Consider the following 12,516-nt stretch of genomic DNA (forward strand, 5'->3'; position numbering starts at 1 on the left):
AGATTCTTGTTCTTTCTTTTCTTCCTATACTGGAAAAACTCCCCCAATCTTCCCCACTCTGCCCCTCATGTTCAGATAAGGCATTCAAACCTTCCTCCTACCTACCTCACTGGATATCCTCATGTTATTCCTTCTGCCAGACAGTGGCGGTGGTCCCAGAACTTTGGATCCAAAGGCAATATGACAAACATCTTGACTTCTATTGCTTCGCACACTGCTTGCTCCTCGGTTAATGAATTGATCTATTATGTAAAAGAGAAGTGAAAACCATCCACTAGTAGGCATAATGACAAACACTATGTTGCAATATATTTTCAAAGTACAATCCAAGGGACATATGATCTGAATAGCACTGGGACACATTAAAAATGTAGATACTGGGGACCATATTAAATTTATCAAATTAGAATCTTAAGGTTCAGGAGGAAGGGCGAATATCTAGATTTTTGGAAAGGTCTCTCAAGCGATTCTTATGCTCACTATTATCTGAGAACAAAAGGCCACAAAAGGAAAGAAAAGCAAATAAAACAATTAAACTCGAATATTTGGTTGAGCATTTTTATTCTGTCAGACATTTCTTAGAAATTGTCAGTGACAAAATGGACAAGGCACACTGCCTAGCCTCAGGGAATCTGGCAGAGGGTGATACGATAAATAAACAAGGAACTATAACTTAGGCAAGGAGTCCTGGTGTGGCACTGCATGATAATGTGCTGAACTGCAAGGTCAGTTTGAACCACAAGGTTGGCAGTTCAAGCCCACCAGCCGCTCCTCAGAAACCCTACACAGGGTGTCACTGAAGGTCAGAATGGATTCAACAGCACTCAACAACAACACAACTGAAGGTAGGCCAGTCGGAAAGAGGAATAATTTAGAATGAATCTTTAATAACTGTTAAGATTTCAAGGAGAAATGCAGGGTGCTGGAGGCAGAAGAAAGGGCCTGCATAAAGGCATGGAAGAGAGAAAGGGTAGGGTATGCTTGGGGAATAATGACGCGACAAGATTAGCTGGAAGGCTAGGCTAGGGTCAAACTGGAAAGTGTTATAACATACTAAGAGACTTCTGTAAGTTTGGTGGGCAACAGGAAATCATTGAAGGTATTGGCAAGAAAAAGAGCATACTGGCAGGAGCTCTGGTGGCTTTGTAGGGTAAGCACTGGATTGCTAACTGCAACTTTGGCAGTTGAAAACCACCAGTTGTGCCACAGAAGAAAGATAAGAGTTTCGGCTTCCATAAGGACTTACAGCTTCAGAAACCCTATACAGGGTTGCTATGAATTGGATTCCACTCCATGGCAGTGGGTTTGGCTTGGTATAACTTCTAGGATAAGGAAAGCAAGCTCACTCAAACCATGCCATCTTTTCCTTTGGGGTACACAGCTGAATTATACTTTCTAGACTTCCTTGCAATATATGGGCCATATCACTGAGGTATGACTAAGGGAAAATGAGATGTGGATGTGAGTACTGTTAGCCACTTCCTGACACCTAAAACCTCTGACATAATCTTCCCATAGGTCTTTCATTATCTCCCAACAAGATGTGGGAGAACCTGTGGAGGCCTTTAAGGCTCCCAAGGGAACCAGCAGGTGCATCTGGGTCTCTGAAAAACCACAAGGAAGGGATTGGAACCCTAGGGTTGTTACAGCTGTTAGCTTTTCCCAAGGAAGCAGATGGCTGGTGATGGTCTTTAATACATAGGAAGTCTTCTGCTGAGTCCTATTTGCAAAAAAGAACTTACTAAATATGGTAGAGTCCACATTTTTTCCTATAGTCACAGGTATATATGAGTTACTGTGAACTTCCTGTCTGACCCACCCCCCTGAAAAAAATTCCTAAACCTAGTTGGTTCCATTAACCTCTGCTGAAGAGCTGTAATTTTACACATGATAGAATTAAAAACCACTCCTGAGGCAATAGCATATGAAAAGGCATACACATTGATCATAATATACTTATACAATGCAATTAATAAGTGTCTAAGCGCATGAGTGTGAGGATTGTCCTGTTTGTAACTGAAGAAGCTGAATTTATGAAAAGGGGCTACATTATTAAACTGAAAGCATGTTTGCTGGACAAAAGACCTGATAGTGAAGTGGTAACGGGCTCTACCATGACAAGTTCTTTCAAATTCCTGAAGCCCAGTTAGGTGGAAGAGAGATTCCATTTGTACAAAGGGCAGACCAGAACTAAAGAGCATAATTTACATGCAGGAAAGTTTTAGCTCAGTTGAAAAACTCTCTAATTAAAGCATGTCCGGTTGTTGAGGTGGTGAATTTTCTGTTATTTTGGTGTTCAAGCAGAAGTCTGGGTAACTGGTCTGGATATTGTAAAGAAGATTCAGACATCAGATGCCTCCCTATTGTGGATCTCTAGCCTAGTTCTCCCGTCTGGGCTCCCTCCTTGTATCCAGTAGCATTTTTGATCAATTCCTTTCAGATGTCTCAAAGATACCTCAAATTCAACACTTTCAAGCTGAGAATTTGTTCTAATGAGTGATGCTATATAACCCATCCAGTTTTAAATGTCAGAATCTAGATGTCATTCTTACTGGTGCTTCTCTATCCTCTTTCCATTCCTTCCATATCATAGAAACTGAAGTGACCTATACCCTACTTTTGAATGATCACAGAGCCTCTCGAGTGATTTACTATGTTCACTCTGGCTCCTCATCCCATTCCTTCTCTAAAATGCAGTCAGAGCACTATTACATAAAATAAATCGAAATGAGTTATTCACTTTTAAAAAAACCCTTCAATGGCTTCTCTGTGGTCCCTTAACATGGCCTGCAGAAACCTGAACGCTCTGGCTTCACTTCACATCCTATGCCCCTCATATTCTGCTCTCCCAACAGAACGACCTTAGGTCTTCCAGTGTACTTACTGAAGCATTTGTGCATGTTGTTCCCCACAGCTACAAGGTTCTTTCTTTCCCTTTAAGCCTCTAAGTCTCAAACTCATGAATTATTTCCTCAGACAAGTCTCTCCTGACTTCCCTGACCCAGTATTGGCAATCCCACCAACTTTCTCTCTTAGAAATTGTAAGAATTCCATTTTTTATGTGTTTATGGGACTCTCTGATTAATCTGTGTCCTTCAGTAGATATATACTTGGTGGCTTGCTTTTGTCACCACTGAATTGCCAGTACCTAGCCCAGTCCCTGATACAGATTAACTACATAAAAGGTACTTGTTGAGCAAAATGAATAAAGCAATAATTGATCAGAATGGAAGTTGGATTAAATTACTAAAACATTTCTAACTAAATTCAAATCTGATTTAAATTTTATTGTAAGAAAAATCCACTTGAGGGGTGTTACGAGGAGGAAGACTGGACAAGACTACATAGCTGACACGTTGTGGGGGGATAAAAAAGCCAGCAATGACCAAAATGACCAAGACTGATATTTACATGAAAGGTGAGGCCCTCAACAACAGTGGAAAGGTACCACAATTAGATGTGTATTCAAGTATGCTGGAAATTTCGTACTTTCAAATATACTTAGCTATGTGAGCATCTATCCACCCTGTGCCATCCAGTCATTTGGAAGTACCCATCTGGAGTTAACAAAACACGGTTATCCTCTCTGTTTTGACAGCAGAAAGAAATGGAATTAAAATTTCAGACCTGTTGGAAAATTCTCAGACTCATCATTTGAACCTTTAGTGACCAAGTAGAATAAATCATAAGACTATTAATTCAGCTCCCAATATATATTTTCCTAGAACAAATAGCTAATGAGGTTACTGGAGGACTCTGAGATGTGGAAGGATTCTGTGGAAATTCAGTACTCTCATTTGTTGTTGTTGTTAAGTGCTTTTGAGTCAGTGCTGACTTATAGCGACCCTGTATAGAGTTTCCAGGGTTTTGTGGGAGCAGAAAGCCTCAACCTCAGACCTACTGGTTGCTAGTCCAGTGCTTATAGAAACCTTCTCTTTTCCCCTTTCAGTCCTGGAATCCATGGCCATAGATAGATCAATTTCCTTGACTGTTTTTCAAATTCTTTACACGCAGATTTCTACCACTCAATTTAAGTTGTTTTGAATAGATAAAACTATCAAGTATTGTGCTTACCCCCATCTGAGTCCAGCATAGCACATGGTTGCTGTTGGTGTTACTAAGTGCCTTGGAGTCTTTAGGGCTCATAGTGACCCTGTATAGGATTTCCAAAGCTTTAAATCTTCCACAGGAGCAGAAAGTCTTATCTTTTTCCCATGGAGCGGCTGGCAGGCTTGTACTGCAGACCTTGTGCTTCACAGTTCAATGCTTACCATATGATACCACTGAGCTCCCAGAGCACATGGTTGTTGTGAAGCGCCTTTGCGTAAGCTGTGACCCATAGCAACCCTGTACAGTGTTTCCGAGGAGGGATTGGTGAGCTCGAACTGCTGTCCTTAAAATTGAAAGAGACTTTGCAGTCCTGTGCATTAACCCACAGCGCCACCCACCAGGACTCCATAGCACATGGTGGACAACAAATAAATAGTCACAGTTGTGGATGATATACAAGAATTGAAAAGAGGATTTTGAGTGAATGGGAAGGAGTATTTTAAAAATCATACTGGCACAGTTCCAGCTATAATTCCCACAAAATGAGCATGTTAACTTGTTCATTATTATAAATAAAATACAAAATTTTAAATATCTTGAATTTGTAAAGAGAATTCGCTTGCTTAGCAGTGGATACCAGTAACTTTAAAGATAAACCTAAATCTGATACACTTTAAACATTGCATACAATTAGACGCTACTCTGAATCTTACAAAAGGATCCACAACAGGATTTTTAAAAATAATCTTCTACAGAGTATTTAAAATAAAACCTTTTTTTTTTTCAAAAAAAAAAGTACACATATCACTATACATTTTTTTCAAAGCCAAATATACCAAAAATCTACTATTTGCTATTGTTATGTGCCTTCAAGTCAATTTCGACTTATAGCAACCCTATATAGAGTTTCTGAGGAGAAGCTGATGGGTTTGAACCACCGACATTTTAGTTAGCAGTCCAGTGCTTGTCTATAGCGCCACCCCAGGACTTCATTCTCCTCTTTACTATCTCTCTATTTTAAACAGGCCACTTAAAGCTTATTATTATATTCAGCACACACCACTTTTAAAAACCTGTTTTACTTTAATAATTCTTTTTATAATAATATCAATTTAATAATTTTATTTATAATCACTAATTATTTCTATAAATATATACTACTCTATAGATCTACTATAATGCTGTTGTCGTTGTTAAGTGCCGACTTTGCTGTCCAGCACATTAATCCACAGCGCCATACCAGGACTGTATAATAGGGTTCTAATTTAAGCCAACTAGAGAAAGTAATTTAGACCTTTGGTTTCTAAAATAAAAAAGTAGAAAGGATAAAGTTTCAATAATGAGAAAAACCTTAAAAGAAAACTACATGCAGAGATGCATGAAAAGGAGCTTTTTAAGAGCTGATATCAATGAGCAAAATTGTTAAATGCCACTGAGTTGGTTCCGACCCATAGAGACAACCCTGAATAGGATTTCCAAGAAGCAGCTGGTGGGTTTGAACCACTGACCTTGCGTTCAAACTGACCTTATGGTCCAGTCCATTATCCTGCAGTGTCACACTATGGCTCCAACGAGCATAACAGAAAGTTAAAAATCAAGATTAGATTAAAGCCATGCTCTAGGCACTTCATTTTCATGAATTTGCAGAAAATGAACTTGGTGTAGGTCAGAGATGTTACCATTAATTATTCTGTTATTTTACTAAGGGGTGCATGCCTTTGTAGTTAAATTGTAAAACCGGAGGGTCTATGCTTTAATTATCTTATGGAAAAATAAACATTCATTTTTGTCTCAAGACACAATGTTCTAATTATTATAGTCATTTAAGTTGCAGGGTTTTTAAAGCTTAACCACAAAAACTTGCTGAATTTTCAACTCTGATCACTGAGGGGTGATGTTCAAGCATTACATCTATTATCTAACAATCAAATTAGAATTCAATGTGGTATCAGAATTCAGGGTTTGAATTAGATTAATTTTTATTTTATTATTTCTGTGTTGTTAATAAAGAATGTCACAGTATTTAAAAAGGCAGCTCTAGTATGGCGATATTATTTTAAATAAGGTTTTAACTTTATAAACCTAATCTTTTTCATCTATAAGAATGGCAAAACAATAGTACTTAAGTCAGGGTGTGTTTGTTAGACTATATGAATGAATACATGTAACATGCTAAAATGGTGTGTCTCGTGTGATGTTGTACGATAAGCACTGGATTGCTAACAACAAGGTCAGTGGTTCAGTTATTCACTCCACAGAAAACTTAGACAGGGTCACTATGAGTTGGGAACCAACTCAATGGAACTTAACAACAGCAACAACAAGAAGGGAGTTAAATAGGTTATCAATATTTTCCATCTTGCACAGCATTTAACAAGTTACAAAGGCTGTTCACAGTCATTTATTCCTTAAAGCATCCATTCTTTCTAGCAGTGACAGAGCACCTCATCTGTACAGACACTGCTCTAGGCACTAAGATTGGCAGTAAGTTGGACATCGGTACCTCCTTCATGGAACTCAAAGACACATGGTGGAGCAGATATTGGAGCAGGTAATTGCATAAATAATTTACATGGTTACATCTTTGATGAAGTTGAAAGTAAAAATTCAGAAAGTTGTTAGTATGTTTAGTATTCAACAGGGGGATGGTATGTAGTCTTTCAGGTCAGGGAAATGACATTCCACTTGAGTAGAATTATGAATACCAAAATGCACACATGATTTCCATGCAATCACCCTGCGTACTGCTAGTATCCTATTTCACAGAAGAAGAAACTGAGGCTCACAATGTAGAGATTTGGCCACGCTAAGAGCAGGGGCCTGAGAACCCAAGTGTCCCAAGGCTCTCTCTCTGTGACTTATCTTCACCACACAAGATACAGGCTATGAGGCATTACACAGAGGAGATTCTAACCATTGGAACTCAGTTGTACTTAAACAACAACAACCAAAATATAGAAAACTATAAAGAATAAACTTGAAATAATCCATAACTGATTGATTTAACATAATTATATCTTTTATAGATTAAATCATGAAGATACTTAGAAAATTAAAATGGAAAAAGATCTAAGAAGTAAAATCCTTCTCTTAAAGCCCCTGCCTGCACTAATTCTTCTTCTAATAATATGTATTTAGTTTCTTTTGTTTCCTAAAAAAATGTAATCATTTACCAGTTTACCTAGGTAACTATGTTTTAATTCACACCAATGGGATTATCCTAGAACATCACTCTAGGTTTTCATTTTTCACTGACATGACTTTGAGATTTTTCCAGACCATTACAGGAAAATCAAACTCATTCTTTACAGCATATTTAATTTTGTGGATACTTGACTGATTCCCTATTACACACATATACTTTGTCTCTTGGTTTTTGTTGTTACAAACAATGCTGTAATAAACATGTAAATGAAAAACATAAAGGTTGGTAGGACTTAATCCTGTAGTTAGACACCGGTCATACTAATTAAATGCACTTTTCATATTTAATAATTTGTGTTATCATTTTTCCCCAAGTATTTCAGTATTTGGCAGAATGTCATAGACAAATAAAAATTCACACAAAATTGGTTTGTGATATAACCTGGACTAGCTAGAAGAACAGAAGATACTTCTTGAAAAAAACAACAGCAGGAAAAAAATCTAAAACAAAAATGGTAGTCTGATTGGCTACTACAAGAACAAGTAAGGTATTCACAAGGAAGTCGTCAAGGCAAGCAATCAAGTCCCTTCAAGACAAATCCCCCTCCAAGACTGAAACTTAAAGGGAACACATGAGCAGGCATGTAAGCTTGCTGGTGATGACATAGGTCTAATGGTAAGTGGAAGGAGCTCTGGTAGTGGTTACGAATTGGGCTGTGAACCTCATGGTCAGCAGTTCGAAACTACCAGCTGTTCCGCAAGAGAAAGATGAGGTTTTCTGCTCCCGTAAAGATTTACAGCCTCGGAAACCCTGTACAGGGTCGCTATGGGTCGGAACCGACTCCACGGCACATTACAACAACAACGGTAAGTGGAAGGGAGGAAAGGCAGCAATGAAGATATAGGCCAAGTTCGACCACATTCCATAGACTCCTGTTGACCTGGAGATGAGAGAGAGAAGAGGAGGTGTTGGTGGGTTTGAAGCATGGTGAGACCTGTGGACTCATGAGATGAGAGCAAGAAGAGGAGGTGTTGGTGGGTTTGAAGCATGATGAGACCTGTGGACTCCTGAGCATTGGACAAGGACATAGTCACAGAGGGCTGGAGGTGCAAAACAACACTCAGCTGATGTGAAGTGAGGGGAGATACACAAGAATGCCCAAACTTGTAGATAGTACCCATTCAACCTGGCTTCGATGGCTCTATGACTGGAACTCACCCAGAGGAAGATAAAAGAAAGAAGAAAATGCTTTTTTTTGGATAACGGAAACAAGTGTAAATTGCTACAATTTGATGAACTTGACTTACATTTATGGGTGTAGTATCTCAAAATACCAACTGAGAGGGAAGAAATCTTCATATCCAAAATCAAGCCTATCCACTCTGTATACAGGGTTGACAGGCTTAGGCAACTTAGACATTGGCCAACTATAATGGGAGGAACTATAAAGTCATGAAGTGACTGGCTTACATGTTTTAAGAGGGAGTTTAGTTTCAGAGTGTGTGAGGGAAGGTAGAATCCAAACTGAATAGTTTTCATCTTGTCTGGATGGGTCTGATGAAAGGAGATGGGGATAAGACTCTTCTGATTCAACAGTAAGTAATTGTTTTCATGACTAATTACGGCTGTCACAACTGTAAAGGTAGAATTTTTGTAAGAAAAACAGGGGAGTAGTTAATCTTACCATCCAGAAACACAGGACCCTAGGACCATCAAAGAAGAAGAGCATGAGCGGCATGCAAGACCCCATCCAGAGAAGCAGGGACACCACAGGTGGAGGAAGAGAGCATGGGGAGACGGAGCAGCTGAGGACTCGAAACTCATGGAAAGAGAAAGGCTGTGTGCTGGCAGCCAGGTACTGATGGCCATGGGGCAGGCTTGCAAAATGTGTCCTTTGCTTGCTTAAATGATTATATATTCCTGAGTGTTTCTGTTTACCCCTCCCCACAAAAAACAAAAAAAAAACAGAGGGAATAGAAGCAAATACTGTTGAATGATGATGCACAGAGGAGATTGTAATCAATGCATTGAAAAGATAAGTATAAAACAGACGTTCCCCATGTAAACTAATCATTCAATTCACAAAAACTTTTTTTAAAAAATTGGTTTGTAATATCTTTGCTATAAAAAATTTTGCAGATACTGATCAATAGCTTTATTAAATTTCTTTTTTATCTTGAAAATGTTTCAATAAAGGAATCTGACTGAAGATGAGGAAAGAGGATATATAATTCAAATACAAGAGATGAATAAGTTACCTGTGAATTATCAATAAATACTGAACTGTAAATTATCATCACTAATCATCAGATACTAACAATGCTAAACCTAAGTCCAACTTTAGAAAACTAGAAATTAAAGAGTACCTTTTTTTTTCTTACGCTAGAATCAATTTCTGTTTCTTTTAGGTTCTACTTTTCAGCAGAGTTTGTTGCCTGATTGAATTTTGCTTTCATAATGTGGAACGCAAAGAGGAAATTCTAATGAGAATCTCACCAAGTCAAGTATAGCTAGAATATGATCCCATGGTTTCTGTTGGATACATTAATTTGTCCATTTGCAATTGTATTAGGAGCAATGGATGCAAGTCTCTTCTTATTTAAAATGAAATAAATATCCATTAAGACTGATGCTGTAGAAAGGAGGGAACCTGGAATAACTGTCTTCTAATTTTTAAGTAAATTACTAGTTTTGATTTGTGCTAAGTGGATTGATGCATCTTGTATTTGGTAACTGGATGTTCAACTTCAATAACCGGGCCTGATTCCTTGGTTCAATTAAACTGGGGTCCCATTAATGAAAATAAGACAATCAGATCCCACAGACCTCTGTAGATTAACAGTCACCAGCTAAGACACATTGGGAACTGGCACAGCAAACAGCGTGAAAATGTGCACATACTATGGCTTTTGAGAAACAAATATTAATTTCATTAAATGCATCTGGCACAAACTTGATCTTGATTAAGTTATATGATGTTCAACAAAACGCACTCCCAAAAAGTGAGACGTTTCATGGTTTCCATTTTTGTTTGAATACAAATGCTAGAAAGCACCCACTTGGTGCTTTCTGTAGTCAGCTTCTTTGAGATCCATCAATATATGCATGTATAATAAAATATTACAATTTATATGAGGACTGTACAGTCAATTATTCTAGCGCTCAGTCATTTTCTCATGCAATTCAAATCTCATCAAGGGGAGTCCATTTTTTAGAAAGTCACAAAAACATGTAGCTCAAATCAAGAAATATCTCCTGGCTTTTCCATGATTAAAAAGTTTGTCCTTGGGCATTATTCATTAGCTACACCTTTCAAATAAAATATCTTACACAGAGAATAATAATTATTATTTTATTCATTTATAGTAAGTTTCTAAGCCCACAAATGTCAAGGTTAACAACTGAAACATATTTTTAGAAAGAAACCACAAAGCATAATGTATGATCATGTAATCCTGGCTGCTATACATGTTCAGTAGGATTTACTTAAGAGGAACAATCATAAACCTGTGGTTAAAAATGAAAATAAATACAACTGGGTTTCACAGAGGAGAAGAAATATGCTATTAGAAGGTGATTATTAATTTTCTGTATATATGACTTAAACTGACCATTATTATACAATGAGAGTCCACATATAGGTTTTGCAAAATATACATTAATACCCTCTTCCACCAAATAGAATAAGATATGGTTTATGAAAAAGTTTCTGTTAAATTATAATATAAAGTCCTCCTTCCATTTCTGTGGGTTCTGCATTTTCAAATTCAATCAACCATGGATTAAAAATGTTGGGGGAGGGAGGAAGCATACAGTTCTCAGGGTCATTGCTTTCCACTTCCATAGCCAGTGACCATCTGGGCCCTTGTCATTTTATACCTCAATATCTGCAAAGATATTTTAGTAGCACACCTTAATCTCTGGCCTCACCTGACTTCCAAATTTATCTTCAATAGCATTTACATTGTATTAGGTACTATTATAAAATACAAAAGATGATTTAAAAGTAAATGCAAATACTGTATCATTTTATATAAGACCCTTGAGCATTGGTGGATTTTGGTATCTGAGAGGGGTCCTAGATTCAATCCTCTGTGGATACTGAGGGATGACTGTAATGATAAAACTCTGTTTAATTAATTTATTTTTAATATAGCACACTCTCATTACTATCAAAAAGTTCTGACTAAAATGAATCACTGTGGCAGTAGAGTGGTGTATACATTGCTGTTGACATTTCTATAAATTTGTAAATTTCTTAATAAAGGGTTAATGTGCTATTTACACAAGTCCTCTGCCAGAGTTTATACTGAAAATGTTACAAAATAGGTTCTAGTTTTCTCAGATGATAAAATTTATGACCTGTAATGCTGATGAAGGGATTCCTGGTGTGGCACTGTAGGGTAAGCCATGGATTTCGAACCACAAGGTTGGCAGTTCAAACCCAACAGCCACTCCTTGGAAACCTTGTACAGGGTCACTATGAGTCAGAATTGACTTGCCAGCACTTAACAACAACAATCTGGATGAGGATTCACATATAGTAGATATACCAAGAATAAATCAACATGAGAAAGGTACAAGGATAAGAAGTTCACTTTTACCACACCCTCACTTTCATCATGGGCTTTTTTCTTCTGTTTCTACTGTGGCCTTTGACCACACTCGTCTCTCTGTTCTCTGAGCATCAGTAAATCCTGCCAGCTTTCTGCCTATGGATACTCCCAGGGTCACTGCTTTCCAATTCCACAGCCGCTGTCCATCTGGGTCCTTGTCATTTAATACCTAAATATCTGCAAACATACCTTAATTGTACACCTTAATCTCTAGCCTCACTTGACTTGAAAATTTATCCAGAATCCTGCTGCCAAATTTAACTTCCTAAAAAAAAAAAGTGGTCATTCCACTCACCATACTTGACCAGATTCTTCCAAAACAGCCAGTTCTGCCTATTCAATCCATCTTCTTCTAAGCCCTCAGGAAACTCACCCATGAATTTCTTGTAATCCTTGTCTTCTGCCACAAATGTGCTCTCTTAATCTAAATCTTACACTTTCATAAATCTTACACTTTCAACATTGACTTTTCCCATAAAAGACTTCCTACAACAATCATTTTACTTTCTCCAAATTACTTTTCTATTGATTGTCATATAAATGAAATCACTTTTGTGGGACCAGTGATCCAGTGGTTCTCCATCTTTTGTTTTGTTTTGTTTTAATTTAAGGTTTTTATTGTGGATTGAGTGAAAATTTACAGGGCACATCATCAGTTTCACATTCAACAATTCATATAACTTGTTTCATTACATTGATTATAAT

General features: G+C 37.5%; 1 protein-coding gene across 1 annotated transcript in view; it reads right to left on the reverse strand.

Moving 5' to 3' along the window:
* Positions 1-12,516, reverse strand: part of LOC102834024 (chromosome unknown open reading frame, human C3orf67) — a 443,079-nt gene that overhangs the window by 179,273 nt on the left and 251,290 nt on the right. Inside the window, exon 8 of the mRNA XM_006862094.1 lies at positions 106-242. Coding sequence (XP_006862156.1) covers positions 106-242 — 137 coding nt within the window. The remainder of the gene's footprint in view (positions 1-105; positions 243-12,516) is intronic.

The sequence above is a fragment of the Chrysochloris asiatica genome, unplaced genomic scaffold, assembly GCF_000296735.1.
Source record: "Chrysochloris asiatica unplaced genomic scaffold, ChrAsi1.0 scaffold00046, whole genome shotgun sequence".
Taxonomy (NCBI): domain Eukaryota; kingdom Metazoa; phylum Chordata; class Mammalia; order Afrosoricida; family Chrysochloridae; genus Chrysochloris; species Chrysochloris asiatica.